The sequence below is a fragment of the Brachypodium distachyon genome, chromosome 3 (genome assembly GCF_000005505.3).
Source record: "Brachypodium distachyon strain Bd21 chromosome 3, Brachypodium_distachyon_v3.0, whole genome shotgun sequence".
In the NCBI taxonomy this organism is placed as follows: Eukaryota; Viridiplantae; Streptophyta; class Magnoliopsida; order Poales; family Poaceae; genus Brachypodium; species Brachypodium distachyon.
In genome coordinates, this window is record NC_016133.3 from 44,567,694 (window position 1) to 44,584,163 (window position 16,470).

General features: G+C 45.1%; 1 protein-coding gene across 1 annotated transcript; it reads right to left on the reverse strand.

The window, feature by feature from the left end:
- Positions 1 to 828: 828 nt before the first annotated feature.
- Positions 829 to 5,510, reverse strand: LOC100837804 (probable protein phosphatase 2C 14). The gene is made up of 5 exons (XM_010237131.3): positions 4,864 to 5,510; positions 3,460 to 3,843; positions 3,207 to 3,324; positions 1,656 to 1,879; positions 829 to 1,556 (listed from the first exon to the last, which is right to left on the reverse strand). The coding sequence occupies exons 1-5, from the start codon at positions 5,302 to 5,304 to the stop codon at positions 1,158 to 1,160; spliced, it is 1,566 nt and encodes a 521-aa protein (XP_010235433.1). The 5' UTR covers positions 5,305 to 5,510; the 3' UTR covers positions 829 to 1,157.
- Between the last annotated feature and the right edge of the window lie 10,960 nt (positions 5,511 to 16,470).

Sequence of the window (16,470 nt, forward strand, 5' to 3'; positions counted from 1 at the left end):
GAGCCGCCTGATGGAGCTCTGTACCTTCCTGATCTGCCGTCGCGCCGCCGTGCACGGCCAGAGCCGGCGCGCCTTCTTCCGCTTCGGCGGCGGCGCTCTGCTGCGAGGGGATCACTCGTACTGCACCTACGTTTTGGGGTCCCCCTGCCTCCAAATCCTCACCACCGGTGCTTCGTGTGGCCAACGCAACGGGGGCAGACGGAAGGGAATATGGAAGCGTTCCTTACACCGAAAGCTGCGGCGGGCGAGAGTGGATATCGGGGAGGATGGGGATCCAGCAAGACTCCAGGATTGGATCCTGCACGCCTATTCGCCACTAGGGTGTTTTTGAGGATAGATTCGGCCGACGCTCTGCTCCAGGGTAGAGCCCGAAGAAGCCCCGACAGTGGACGCGCGTGGCTTTTCTCCAGTGAGCCCTGACCTCGCCGAGGGGAAGAAGATGAGCAGGATCCGGCTTGAGGAGCGGCTGCGCACTGGGTACATGCAGATGCGCAGCTGCGTGGCAGAGGCGAGGAGGCGCGCGTCAGGCCCGGTGTATTTTCGGGAGTGCAAACATGATAAGGAAAGGTAGAATTCGGGAGTGCTCCTCGTGTATTTTCCATGTCCTCTAGCACCGGGCGGTACTTATCTTCGTCGACGAGAGAGAGGGCGACAGGTCGAAGGATGCCTCCTTCAATTTCTACATCCCTGCAGCGCAGCCTACAGGATGCCTTAAGCTTATTTCTTCCAAAAATAGATCGGGTCATACCCGTAGACAACCTGACCTCGCGATCTTCTCAAGACGACCAAAACTTCTGACGGGTCACAGCTACTGTAATAAGTCTGTAATGAACGTAAATCGAATGAATATTTCCAAAGGGTGAAAACTTAAAAGGCTTCTTCCTATATGGATACTATGATTATCATCATAGGTCAACAATGACAAGACCAAAACTATTACAAAGAAATACAGCAGATCACGCTAAAACTGACATCATACTTACAAAAGGCAAAAAACTTAAACCCTACTCACACTTGCATGCAGAAAATAGCAAGCAGCGAATTCCGACACGCTCATAAAAACAGGGATCAGTCTCGGAATTTTGAATGGGCGCACACCATCCACACAGCACAAATCGCCGTCCAACAGATGTCCAATCACAGGAAAGATGGAAAGCTCACATGATGCTTTCCTTAGCGCCTGAAACATCGTTCGTCAAATCTGAGATGGTGGCCGGTTTTGCGACTGCGTCAATAACAGACAGCTCATCTTTGTCTTTCACCAGTGCAGTAACGGCATCGGATACTCCAGTGCTCAGTTGGACACTTGTTGAGTGCTGATCACCACTAACTTCAACATCACTTGCCAAATTGTTGGCTGCGGAACTAGATGTTTCATTTGCATCATGTGTATTCAGGAAGAGACAGACGACAGCACAATCATCAACTTTAGATGTGGGATACCTCGTACGCCAGGCAAGGTTAGCTGATTCAACCACGCAGCGTGCTGCAGAAGCCCGAGAAGTGGCTCTTTTGACGATGCTAACAACTTCGGTGTTTGACAGCACATCCCACACCTGCAAAAGAGCGAATGAGTTAGCTAATTGTATCGTGTAGCACAAAAACTGCAATTTTGGAATTCCAGGATGCAACGGTGTAAATCCACATCTGCTCACCCCATCAGTCGCCAACACGATAAATTCATCCTTTTCTGTGACATGGTGACAGAAGACATCAGGCATAGAAATTAGACCATACTCCTTTAGACAGAAGTCTCCGAATGCCCTTGCCATGGCTAAACCAGGTGAATTGTACTTCGGAAGCCAAACACGAGCAACCTCTGGCTCCTCAGGAAGTGCAAATATTCTGCCCCTGCGTTGCCTGATTCGCTGCGCTTCACCTGAAAAACAACCATGCCATTACTTCATGTTAACTGGCATGTCCGAAGGACCTCTTTTAGAGGTGCTAGTAATTTCAATATATAGTACCTCATGCGAAGTGTAGAATAGGAAGAAAAAGAAGGCATAAAAACACAGTTAACCCACAGTGCAGCATTACCTGCTGTCAGAACTAGATGGAAAAATCCGTCATCATATATATGTAGCATTGGAGATGATGTCGATAAACATCTCTAAACACTCCTTCAAATTTTATTTTATTTGTTTATAAGAAGCAAATAGTTCAGTACCCAGGAAAACTATAAGGAGTTTGGAATATGGCAAATAATATCAGTGTTTCACCGGCAAGCAGCTATTAAACCCACTTGTCAGTGTTACGTTGCTTCCTATTTTCCAACTTTGGAGTATTAGTGAGCTAGTGAGCTTTTATTACGTATTAGAAATACAACCACCAACCACAAATTGTTGACCACTTTGTTTTACTTTCATATGTGTCTAGTAATCCATTTTTTCCAGAAGAACTGGTGCTCTTAATACATAATACCTCACGCAAATAGCTCAGTACTCAGATAAACTATACTAGAGTTCAGAATATGGAAGTTGACATCAGTGTCCCACTGACAGGTGGCTCTAGAACTCACTTGTCATCATCGTTGCATGCTATTCTCCAATTTCACACATGTTTAAAGTGTTACTGCGTTAGCAAGCTACAACGTCAATCGCAAATTATTGACCACTTTGTTTTACTTTCATGGTCTCTAGGGTACGAACACGGTGACAGATGTATTACGCTCATTAGAATGAAAACAGGAACACATGAATTGAACACACAGTAAACAACAATTCTGTCAGCAAGATGATGAAGTTCAACAGTTTTCTCTTCTAGCAGATTAAAAGAATTATACTAAGTTGTGTTGAATGAAACCAATGTAATAAAAACTTACAATAAGTGTGGTTGCTTTACCTCACAGAAAGCAATAAACTGATCTATGTGGGGACCCTGACAAATAAGCTAAGCTCATGCAGACTAAGCATTCAAACTTCGTTTGTTACATGATGAATACAAGAACAAATATAACAATGCTAAGTATTCCATGGCTTAAGATCTAGAAAAGTAGAAATGTCTCATAGGCAAGAGATGCACAAGGACCCACAAATTATACTACCGTTCCTGAGTCCTAACAGTCACAAAATCCTAAGCTGTATACATGTATTGCACAAACTAGGATATGGACACAAGGTTGACAAATGTCACTATATCTGCAGGAGGATTAGGGGAAAGAGAAACAATAAACATGCAAAAAAAATTAAAGAAAATGCAAAGCGTACTTGGAATGTTAGGTTTGAGATCAACTGTCAATTGTACAGCAATGAGCTGATGATCTTCGTTTCTAGTGCCTAAGACAGCTCTTGAGTCCCCCAAGTTGCCTATTATAAGATTGTGCCCCTACACAGCAAAAAACATGAGTATAATCAAGTAACCAACATTACTGATACACAGTCACGGAATTTTCAACTGAATTCCAACCTCAAAAGGGAGTTCTGAATTTAACAAATCACTAATGGCATTTGGTTCAGTTACCTGTTTGAGCACTGCCACTGCAGTTGTTCCACTGAAGAAACAGTCGATATTTTTATGTAATTTCAGATCCCTGTCCATTATGTGAAAAGCTCGCAAGAATGAAGTTCTCAATGTTGTGAAGATCTCGGGGTGTTCCCCATTCTGCTCAGCTCCAGTGGAAGTGGTACTGGTAGTTTTTGTTCTCTCTGGGTTTACAGGTAGACCTGCTTGATTTGTGTTGCTTTTCATGTTGGTAGTGGATGTCTCTCTAGCCTCATCTGTGCCCAAATCCGCTCCAAGCTTTACAGGAAGAAGATCTCTCACTCTCTTAGCAACCAAATGGCCATAAGGTCCATGACCATCAAACACACCACAAAAGATGGTATCATCTCTTGAACAGAAGTTCTGGAAAAAGAAAATAATGAAATCAACCATCTCCTCCATGGAAACAACAACAACAAGACATTGTGCATGTTAAAGAACCAATTGAAAAGGGATGTAGCAAGTGGACAATTAGTGCAAGATCAGTATTGTCACATGTCATTAAGTATGTATGATCAGGTGTATGTGACAAATTGGATGCGCGGCCCATAAGAAGGTGAAGCTCTCCTCTTCTGATCGGTTGCACGTCCTTAGTCGGTACTTCATTGGTACAATAATTTGGTACATAGAGCAGTACTACTGTACTAGTGCAAAATTAGCAGCTTTTATTGCTCATTTTCCATACCCCTTGATGGCCGTCTGTTCTGTAAGATACTACTACTAAAGTTGCCAAAATCATCCAAGTCTCTAGTTCAGCAAAACTGCCACTCAAATTCTTCGGAGGTAAATGGGTTTCACAAAAAAGTGAGATGTGAACGGTAGATGTGCCACACTGGACATGCTGCCAAATTTGCAATCAGACATATTGAAAGGGGAGGAAGGAGTATCAAGCAGATAAGATCATGCGGCATGGAGAGGAAAAAACGGGAGTATGAATGGATAAGGATGAGAATCATGTGGAGCCCCTCCAACCTACAAGTAGCATTCCAACGCAAAACCAATCATTAGACTTGAATTAAACTAGCAAAATAGAAACTCTCTCCGGCAACATCTTATGGCAATCGATTTCACAAAGAATATAGTATTCGAGTCAAAGTTTCATCTCTTTGAAGCGATTGGTATGTGCACAATAACATAAACAGAAAGTGCCGAGTTAAAAGAGTTGTTGAGGCTAACATCCAAATCAGCTAAATTGTAACGAGGAAAATCTAGATCAAAGCAAGCGAGACCAAATTTGATCCGAAAGCAAAACCACGCTTGATTTGGCTTGTCGAGATCTAATCAAGTAACAGTAACAGTATTACAGCATAAATCACATGGCATAATAATCGCAAGTAAAGTACAGGGAAGGAAGCAGTTACTCAATTGCGTTTTTCCTTTTACCTCCCAGACGACCATCGCGTCCTGGTTCACGCCCTTCTTCCCCTGCATCGTGTACAGCGACGCGACAGAGCAGGCGCCATTGCTGGCGATCCGGCCGGGGATCCGCCTCAGCTCCGCCGCGAAGCGCCGGACGTCCGCCGGCGCCGGGACGGCCCCCCCGCGCGGCGGCACCGGGCGCGGCTGCCTCTGCGGGCGCGGCGCGGCCCACGGGACGCCGAGCGCGCGGAGCACGCCGAGCAGGCAGCCGAGGAGGTCCTCGAGGCACCGCCCGCCGGCGCCGGCGCCTCCTCCTCCTTCCCCAGCGGCCCCCGCGGCGGGGGCGGACGTGACCATGACGACGTGCGCCGCAAGCGCGACGGCGACCAGGCGCTGCTGCTCCCCTCCGCCGCTAGGCCGCCGACGGCTGGTGCCCGACCGGCGTCCTGCGGCGGCTTCCACCATGCACCTGCGGCGGGCGCTACCCCCGGCCGGACTAACTCCTCCTGCCCCTAGCACCACGCGATTCGCTCGCGTCACCGACCGAGACGACAAGGGAGTATCCTGCCTGGCGTTGTTGGCGCAGGAGAAGAGAAGGGGGTGGGACGGGGAGGCAGAAGCACACGGGGGAGGACTGGACGGGAGTCGCTGATTAACCCAGGAATGGACTAAAAGGGGAGTTCCTTATTATATATCCGGCCGGGGCAAACGGGCAAATGCAAGAAGCAGCCGAGGGAACACGGGGCAAGTCAAGCGACGCAAACGACTGGGTCCCAGATCTCCCTCTCTACAAGCAGCCAGGATTAAGCCGATAAGATGGCTAACCAACAAGATCCGTAACGACGAGTTGCTAATTAATACTGTAATTGATTGATTAATAAGGAGAGGCGCTGGTGGACAGGAGGACACACGGAGGCGATCGAGGGGAGCGTGAAAGAGGATGGATGGGGCAGGGAAAGAGGTCAGGGAGATGAGAGGAGAGGGCGACGCTGGGAGTCGTTGTGGCTTGGTACACCGGGGGAAATTTCGTCGTCGAAGTGATGAGAAAAAAGTGCAGTTTTACTTTTATCAGATCATGTCGCCCCCGCCGGACGGCTACGGCTCCGGTTCTTTTTTTTTTCCTCCTGTTCTCCAACAGTGCCATGCTGCAGTTCTAAATGGAATGGATAGCTCGTTTTTTAGATGCACGTTACAACTTTTCTGCGTGATGTAATCATACGAGTTCTATCTTCGTGTTGTGAGAGTATAGCCACTCCGCCAACCGTCAGGATTGTTTTTTTTCAAGAAATTACAAATATGTGGGTAGCTTATTTTTAGACGTACGTTATCATTTTTGCGTAATATACTCATGCAAGCTAGATCTCTGTGTCGTGAGAGTATAGCCACTGCGCTAACCATCTGCACAACTTTTGTGTAATATACACAAGTTAGATATCCGTGTCGTCAGAGTATAGCCACTCCAAGAACCATCCAAATCTAACTTGATTTTTTTGAACAAGTTACAAAAAAAGTAGGCAACTCATTTCTAGAATGCACGCTATAAGTTTTGCCTAACATGCTCGAGCAAGTTAGATCATCGTGTCGTGAGAGCACAATAACCAACCAAGCCAAACTAAGTTTTTCTTGAGCAAATTACAAATATGTTGGTAGCTCACTTTTAAATGCACATTACAAGTTTTGCACATCATACTTGAGCAAGCTAGATCCTGATAACATCCCTTATAACATGAGATACATGAAAGTACTACCACGCCGCTAACCATCTAAGCTCAACTTAGTTTTTGGTGGAAAAATCACAAGTATGTTGGCTAGTAATGTAATTAATTGATCCCCTTTAAAGCGAAGAATAGTATATTTTGTGGGGCACCCATGGAAACGGCCATAGATTTAGATTATGATGGACAAAGATATAAACACCTAAACTAACTACTCAACCAAGAAATATTTAATTTCTTGCGTGCATAAAGCTTAAGTAGTAGAATATGAAAAGAAACATCATAATGCACACTAAGTTCCACCATGGATAGATGCCTTGCCACTGAGCTAAAGAAAATTGAGTTATAAATATTATTTTGTTATTCCTTATATTGTACTAGATTCCGAAAGAGCAATACAAATTCTTACTAAACAAAATGTTGGATTCAAACCTGATGGGTACATAAGATTGCAATCCATATCATGTATTCATCTGATTTAAAAAAGATAAAAGCTACAATCTACTACCCTGTGTCGGCGGATGCTGCTCCCTTCACTCCGGTGGTTGTGATCCCTGTGGCCCCTTCTCGCGCGTTGGCGCGTTTTCGGCGTAGGATTCGTATGGATTCTCCTACGCTTCTGCCTCTTCCCAAGTTTCGGCTAAAAAGGGCCGTTCCAGGGCGTGGGTTCCTGGGCCTCCACGCAGGAGTGCCTGGCTGGCCCAACAACTGAGGAGTGGTGCGTCCATTAAGCGGCAGCAAAGGATTCTTATTTCCAGGCTTGGAATCGCTAGGGAGGGAGCAGTGATTGATGACTCGGCGCTTGACTCTTATTTGAAACTCTTTGACTCCCCCCTCTCTCAGGACAATGTGGCGGCGATTCTCTCTCTGTTCGGCTGGGATTCTGGGGTCATGCCATTGGCCTCCGAGGGGCAAGATCTCGGTGTCTGATTGTCTTTTCATTGGCAAGTGTTGTGGACGCGTCCATGCCTGCAAGCCTGAAATCACTTGTGTGAACGTGAGGGGCATTATTAGCCTAGCCAAAAGGGCGGCTATTTCTCAGGTGGTTTCTCAATGTGGTGTCGGTTTGGTGTGTCTGCAAGAAACAAAAATGCAACACATCTCCTGTTTGATTGTAACTGAATGCCTAGGCCCTAATTTCACTGAGTTTTTCTTTTTGTCGGCGTTGGGAACTCATGGGGGTGTTTTGCTTGCTTGGAACCCTTCCTTGGTCAGTCTTTCGAATCCCCACATAATTGAGCGTGCAATCACAGCCTTGGTGGTTCATGATGGCAAACAATGGTGGTGTACGGGTGTTTATGGGCCACATAGCAAGGAGGAGCAACCTGCTTTCCGGCAGGAAATCCGTGACATCTAGGATCTGATTGCTGGCCCTTGAGTCATCCTTGGCGATTTTGATCAGATAGTAAATGTGGAGGACAAGAGTAATTCCAGAATTAATAGGGGTGCGATGGGGCGTTTTCGTAGACTGCTTTTCTGATTTGGATCTAAGGGAGATCGTTCTCTCGGGCTGACGTTTCACCTGGTCGAACGAGCGGGATTCACCAACGCTTGAACGATTGGATAGGGTCTTTGCGAATGTGGATTGGGCGGTGGACTATCCTTCGGCCTTTCTTACGGCGTTGAGCACGGAGGTCTCGGATCATGCAGCTCTCCTGTTAGACCTTGATGCGGATCTGCGTAGCGGAGAGCGCTTTCATTTTGAAGCCCACTGGGTTCGGGCACCTGGTTTCTCGAAAGTGGTGGCTGAGGCGTGGAATTCCTTTGGAGAGACGCTTAACCCCTATAAACGGCTCTCGTCTAGGATGCGTTTGGCGGCGCGTCGCCTCCGGAGTTGGAGTGATAAACTGATCGGTAACACCAAGCTGCAGATTCTTGTGGCTTCGAAAGTGATTCTGCGTTTGGACGTGACGATGGAATCGCGCGTTCTTGCTGGCCGTGAACGTGCTTTGCGTGCAGACCTTAAGAGGAAATTGTTGGGGCTAGCTTCTCTTGAGAGAACTATTGCTAGACAAAGGTCGAGAATTCTGTGCTTACGTGAAGGGGATGCGAATACACGTTTCTTTCATCTCAAGGCGAGTCACCGTCGACGAAAAAATTTCATCTCTTGCTTGACGGATCAGGGGAGAGTCCTTTCAGATCATGATGACAAAGCGAGGCTTGCCGACAACTTCTTTGAAAATCTGATTGGCATGGGTGTCGATAGGCAGTTTGCGCTGAGTCTGAACAAGCTGCATGTGGGGAACCATGATCTCGGTGCTTTGGAAGATGCTTTCACTCAAGAGGAAGTGTGGGAAGTTGTTAAGTCGATGCCTATGGATAAATGCCCCGGTCCAGATGGTTTCACAGGACGATTTTTCTGTGCTTGCTAGGGGATCATCAAGGATGATGTGATGGCGTGTTTCCATGAACTTGGGGTTTGCAAGCTGTTAATCAGGCCTACATCTCCCGGTTGACCAAGAAACAAGGGACCAACACCATCAAGGACTTTCGGCCGATTAGCTTGATTCATCGTGTGGGCAAGCTCATTGCAAAGGTTTTGGCGGTGCGCCTGGCACCATTTCTTCCTGTCATTGCGGGCCCTCATCGAAGCGCTTGCATTAGTGGGAGATGTCTGCATGATAATTTCATGATGGTCAAGTGCTCCACGAGGCAACTCCATCTGAGCCGAAGAGCGGCCGTTCTTCTCAAGTTAGACATCATGAAAGCCTTTGACTCGCTCCATTGGGCGTTCCTCATCGATGTCCTTCGGAAGCTTGGTTTTGGTGGTAAATGGATTGAGTGGATTGGTGCGATTCTTTCTACGGCATCTACCAAGGTGCTTATGAATGGATTCCTGGGCAGATGCATCTTTCATCGTAGAGGCCTTCGGCAAGGGGATCCACTGTCCCCCATGCTCTTTGTCTTGGCAATGGACGTGCTTAATAACCTTCTGGATTGTGGTAATGAGGCTGGAGTGTTGGAGGATTGTGGCCTGCGGCGACGCACCTTGATTTTCGTAGATGATGTCGCCACTTTCATTCTTCCCACATGTCATGACCTTCAGGCCTGCATGGCTGTGTTGGCAGATTTTGGGGAGGCCTCGGGTTTAGTGGTGAATCTTGCTAAAAGTGCAGCACATCCTATTCGTTGTTCTGGCGCTCAAAGGCAACTTATTCAAGATGAACTCCATTGCCAGGTTGTGGATTTCCCTTGTACTTATCTTGGTTTACCTTTGGGGCCTCTCAAGGCGACGGCAAGCCAGCTTAAGGCCATGGTCGAGCAGGTGGAGAACAAGCTGCAATCCTGGAGTGCGCCTCTCCTCACTCTTGGGGGTGGGGGGGGGCGTATGGTGCTTGTGAAGTCAACTTTATGTGCAATGCCAATTTACTCGATGATGTCCATTGACTTTCCGATCAAAACCATTGAGGGGATTGAGCACATATGTCGTGGATTCCTATGGAAAGGGAGGAAGGAGGTGAAGGGCGGCCACTGCCTTGTCAATTGGGCCTCGGTTTGCTCTCAGAAGCGGTTGGGGGGACTTGGCCTCCCGAACCTCAAGACGTTGAATACGGCGCTGAGCATGTGGATCCGCAAAGGCCGTGGTCCGATTTCGATCTTGATATCCCCAGGCTTCTCGTGATCTGTTTGAGGTAGGTTCGAAGGTGGTGCTTGGCAACGGCATGAATACCTGGTTCTGGCATGATCCTTGGTTAGATGGCAGGAGAATTGAGGAAGTGGCTCCAAACTTATTTGCTGCATTGCCTGTAGGACAGATGAATCTCTCAGTGGCTGACGGTATTCGTAATAATTCCCGGCTCCAGTGCATCAACCCTAATATCTCTCCTGAAGGTATTGAGGAATACCTCTCCTTGTGGCATCGGGTGAGACAGGTGGTGCTTCCCGAGTCTGCTGACATTGCTGACTTCTTCGGTTGGAAGTGGTCCCCTAAGAAAACCTTCACGGCCAATTCTACCTATCTGGCGCTATTTGAAGGAAGAACTAAACTGACTCCAGGGCACCCGCCAAGTGCAAGTGTTTTGTTTGGCTTGCGATTCGTGGTCGTTGTTGGACCACGGACAGATTGCGCAAGCGTGGATTGGATCATCCGGAGAAATACCCATTGTGCGACCAAGAGCAAGAGACAATTAACCATCACCTTCTGGGTTGTGTGACGGCGAGGGAAGTGTGGTGAAGGGAATATGCCCTATAGGCAATAATATTGTATTATTATATTCCCAAGTTTGTAATTGATGTTTATATTTCTATGCTATAATTGCTATGGTTCTTGAATGTGAGATTCAGAGGAAAATTCATTTGCGTGTGTGGAAACATAAACCCTAAATTAAAGTTCCCTAGTCATGCCTCTTTGACTAGATTATATATAATTGATGATTATGTTTTCCTGATCATGAGCATATGATGCGGGTTATATATGAGAGCACATTGTTGGTTGAACAATGGTGTCGGATTGACCCAACTAATAATATACCGAGAGATCACATCGATTACTTGTCATATGTATAATTGTTATTGTTGCAATTATCATTATCCTTAGACCATGAGAATATCGTATGATATGTATATAGGAAGGATACTTTGGTGTTACGTATTGTTTCCCGTAATAGGGTTATCATGACGGTTATTTCTGGATACTCCGGAAAGTATGAATTGACTCGATAGTTCGAGATTGGAATTTGCTCCTCTATCGGTGGAGAGATACACTTAGGGCCCACTCGGTACGACGATATCTATCACCGTCTGGCCAGACACAAGAATGATATGATCATTTGAGATATCGAAGTACAGAACGAGTTAAAAGTACAAAACCGGTAACGGGGATAACTAGGTACAAGTGGAACAAGGCTTGGTTCACGGGGGTACCGGAAGTCTCACCCCGGGTTTTGTAAATGTATCACGAAGCAAAGGGAAATGGTTTTTAGTAACAAATGGTTCGCTCGAAATTCTTCGTGGATGTGTAGTAATTAGAGTGTCTAGGCTCTTTAAATAATTATTGACTGGATCATAGCTACACATTTCCGAACCTACGCGGTCACATGCTTAACGACGAATGGTTATTTGAAGGTCTAGAGTTTGGAATTTGGTCGAGAGTTGAATTTGTTCAGAATGACGATACATATTTTCTGGAGGTCCTAAATGTGATTTAGGAGTTACAAAAATATTCGGAGTAATCACGAGTGCTTCCGAAAGGTTTTAGAAGCCTCTAGAAGGATCGGATGGAAATTCCGGAAGGTCAAATGGCAAAAGTTCAAAAATCAAAGGTGGGTCAAACCCTGTTCAAAGGTTGACCACGTGGTCAAAGGTTGACCATGAGGGCCGGCCATCTTGGTTTGGAGAAGTGGATATAAGACTCCTATTAGGAGTCCATATCTATTCCTATCATAGGTAGGAGTCCTACTCCTTTTGGAGGAGGACTCCTTTTCCCCTTTGGCCGGCCACCCTCCTATATACGGAGGAGAGGGGTGGCCGGCTATAGGAGCACTCTTGCTAGTTCTCCTTTGCCCGTCAAGTCCGAGCTCTCTACTCTAAAGTTTAGACGTCTAATTAGCAGATCGTCTACTTTCCGATCTAATTTCTTCCGGTGGTTCTTCGTACCGGACGTCGAAGTGCTGCTGAACTATTCCTTCGGGACGTGTGGATACGTGTGGAGAGATCGTCCACTTTGATCTTGCGGGGGGGTCGCTGTTCGTCTACTTCAAGCTTTCAGGCGCAGCAGATCGTGCGAGGAATATTCTCGCGGCTGGAAGGTATAACCTAGTTGCGGGAATCTGCTACAGGCTTCAACGACAATCTACTTCCGCTACGGTTGTTGTTACATGATCAATCTATCGCATCCGCATAGTGATCTTGGTTGGTTCGTTCGTAGGAAAATTTTAAATTTGTGCCTACATTCCCCTTCATGTGGTTCCAATAGCTTAGTTCCTGGAACAAGGTGGAGTGGATGCCGACAATTGACAGTGAATTGGCTGAATGGTGGTCCTTGTTAAACGAAAACAAAAACAGGAGCTTGCTACGGTTGTGACTCTCACGGCTTGGTGCATTTGGAAGCAGTGAAACAAGGTGGTCTTTGAAGGGGAGGTCACGACGGCAAGCAAGATCCTTCAGGCGATCAGACAGGAAGGGGAGTGTTGCGAGATGGCTGGCCTGATTAGCGATCATCCGTTTGGTAGTTTAGGTGTTGCGTGCCGAGACACTGGGTAGATCTTCCTGTTTGTCTTTTGTGTGTGGGCCTTCGGGCATGTAGCTGCCCTGCAGCACACTCTCTCCTTCTTTAATCGATGCTATGCCCTGCTTAGGCATATTCCAGAAAAAAAACAATCTACTACCTCCATCCCTTTTTATAAGGCATGCATGGGTTCCAATCACAAATTGAACTAGCAAAATATCAATTATATTTCATAAAAAATATATCATTAGATTCGTAGTCAAATGATCTAATGATATATATTTTTTGTCATATAATTTATATTTTCTATGAATGAAACTCCTTGACATTGAAATGAAAATGCTTTTGAATGTGGCCCCCTTGCTGACGTGTACCGGGTCAACTGGCCACGTAGGTAGGTCAAACGAGCCAAAACCAGCTTAGGACCTTGTGTGCGCCAATTAAAATAAAATTAGGACCTATAAGTGTGAAATTTGATAATTTTAGACTAAACTGACACCGGCTCAATAATAGTAGGACCGCAGGTGCATGTACCTCTTAATTAAATTTTTGATCTTCACTGGGACGCATGTGTGCCTCATATAAAAGGACAGAGGTAGTACTAGATATTAGTATTTTTATAAAATATAAAGATATTGTTTATAACACAATTTAGGTATTTTATGTTGTATTGAAACATTTTCAAATTTTCAATTAATTTTGCTATCTTACTGAATATGTCAAGTTGGATCATTGATGAAACTTTTTTCTATCTGAACTTCGATTTAGTTAATGCATTTAGGTACATGAATTCTAGGCGCTGAAAATGGATTAAAAACAAACTATGTAGCACATTGCCACTTCCATTTCCATATTTTATAACTGAATGCAAATGTGATGTTTTCAACGCAACAACAAATAAGGTTATTCAAATACAAAAGAAAAAGAGCCAAATATAATGTACTAAATTTGGTTATATCATTAACAAAAAGTCTGCCAAAATAAACTTCATCAAGTGGCAAATTGTAGCTCACAAAGACATCAAAACACATATGTATCTAATTACCTAAATTTAGAGATCAAATAAGAAAGTTACAATGTCTACAATATTATACTTGAAAACACAAGATGATACCCATCTTTGATTTATATGTTCGTTTTCTTATCACATCCGTGTTTTACTGAAACAAATCTAGATAATATGAGTTATTCCTTTATTTCGTTAATTAATGACGTGGAAGAGAGAGAAGATGAAAGAGAGTAAAGGCAAAACAGACTCTTCACGATGAGTCATACTCTTAATTAGTCGGTTGTTGTATAAGAGTCGGCCAACAGTTAATGTTTGAAGCACGTCTTCTCCTGACTAATTCACAAGGGATAAGGACGGCTCCATTCGATTCTCTAGGTGAAACTACACACCTTAGGTCCAGCGTCATATTGTTGTAGTTTGTTACTGCTCTCTTTGTCCCCTCCTGCAATTCTTTATGTATAATACCGTTACATCAGTACAATAACTAGTAAGAGATTTGCCTAAACTAGCTTGGTATCAGATCACCAAGTGTGTCTATTTTCCCCCTATCCTACCCACCCTTGCCTCATGGCCAGTACTGACCACAATTTTAGCTTCAGCACCACCCCATTCACCTCTAACTTTGGCGTCCTACATACTATTCTTGTTTAGATCGGCACCCTGCCGTTCACAGTTGTGCCGACTGTCACAGCCACACCGGCCATTAATTTGTTGACATCGACACTTTCAGCTACCTTCGTGACCTTATCACCACCTCTAACATTGTGGCCAACATCAATGGTTTTGGCGCCTCCTTTTCCACCACGACACCCTCTCTCAGCCTCGCCGTTGTCACCGGCCCGACGGCACCACCATCGCCATCGGGCCAACCACTTCTCCAAGATAATCGTCATGAACATTGTCAACATTAAATCTTTGATCCCGTTCATCCTCGACTTCAGTGATAACAACAATGTCAAGTGGAAGAACGTTCATGATGATGGTTTGTCCACTTTGAGGTCAATGGCCACGTAACCGGCGAGGATGACTACCGCAAGTAGTTAGCTTCTCGACATCATCATGAAGCCTGGCCACACTGCTTATGGCGCATGGGAGGCCCTTGTGCGTTCTTCACTGTCAAGTGTGCACAAGCCATTATATTGAATCATCTTAGAATGCAACTCATTATGCATATGCATTATTTTACTATCAACCCAAGCTAACGTGGAAAGTGTGTTGTCACTCAGGGTGACAGGGATGAGCCATTTCTTGAGCACTCCATGCTATAGGGATGCTATGTGCTAAACTTGCTTCGCACAAGGGGCTCTTTTGGGAGGTGTTTATCCTGGCTGCCTAGGGTCTCTGGAAATTGCGTAACACCAAGTTATTTGATAATATCACCCCTTCTACACCCACCTGGAGGGTCTAAACTTCAGCTACTGGCCCATCGCTCCTCTAGGGAGATCTTCATTGTAACTTAGTCAACTTCTACAAGAGCTAGCTTTGCAATCTAGGGGGGCTGTCTCTTGGATCTTTTGTATTTACTTTTTGGATCTTTTGTATTTACTTTGCTAATGTAACTTTACAGTTCTACTAATCCTATTAATACAAATGCAGTAGGAGCATATCTTGTTGTTTTCCCCGATCAAAAAGAATAAACACATGCGAAATGGGCTGTTGTTAATCTCATCTCTAATATGGTTTGTTGTATATTGTTTTCTTTGACCGAGCCTTTGACCAAGGATTACTCCATCAAAGTGTATCTTATGTGATACAAATCATAATTATAAACAAGTACTTTTGAATACGAATACAATGTATCAATTTTATTTCACAAAAATTATATATTAATAGACTAATTCTTGTTTAAAGGTCAAAGGAAACAACATAGCTCTTAAATTTTAAGGAACAAAGGGAGTATACTACTCCATATTAGATTTAGTCTCGGGTCAAATCCTATATGTCATCTCCGTTTCTATTCATCCACGTCTGTCCAGATTTGTATTGGTTTTGATTGACTGTAATCGTCGGAACCCTATGTGAAAACGCTAAAGAAGATACAATTGTGGATCACTTAGAGATAACATTCCGACAAAACAATGCAAATGTAGTAACCTTATCTTGGGCGGACCACGTATAGCTTGGTGCTCCTCTACGTGACTGTTCCATCTATCAGGCGGACCACAGATCGATAGGTTGGTGCTCCTCTACGTACTGTTCCAGCTCTCCGTGTGTCTCTTTTCTTTAATTTCAGCTTTATCGATATGCTGTACAAACATGCCAGAACTGTTAATTCACCAGACAGAACATTGATGATCCCTGTCATCTAAAACAATCAGTTAGTTCCATAAAAAAGAAGAAGATCAGTTTGTGATCGACGTACGTCTATCTGACATTTTTTAACACATGTTTTGTTTAAATGAAAACTAGTCAAACTAAAGCCGTTTACATGCCCTGGAGCCCAAAAAAGAAAAACAGATCTAGAAGCAATTAACGGTGAGATTAACAGGGGTGCATGTATGTATGTAGGTACGTACGTATGTATGTAGACACAACAATATCCGAATATCGGTACCAAAAACCACGGGGTGGTCACGCACGCATCATGGTCGATCGCACTTGGCGCCGAAGGGAGCAGACGCACGTATAATCACTCTACGTAGCACCGATCGAGGAAGAGGGCATGGACCGCATGTCGATGGTGGTTCTTCCGTACGGGTGTTGTCGTGCTGGATCTCACCAATTCAGAGAGGAGGCAACGC

What these genes read in the sequence shown, in the direction of transcription:
- LOC100837804 (XM_010237131.3), bottom strand. Translation starts at nt 5,304, where the DNA reads ATGGTGGAAGCCGCCGCAGGACGCCGGTCGGGCACCAGCCGTCGGCGG. An exon ending in ACGCGATGGTCGTCTGGGAG is followed by an intron (nt 3,844 to 4,863) that starts GTAAAAGGAAAA and finishes TTCTTTTTCCAG; the next exon opens with AACTTCTGTTCAAGAGATGA. An exon ending in TCGTGTTGGCGACTGATGGG is followed by an intron (nt 1,557 to 1,655) that starts GTGAGCAGATGT and finishes GCTCTTTTGCAG; the next exon opens with GTGTGGGATGTGCTGTCAAA.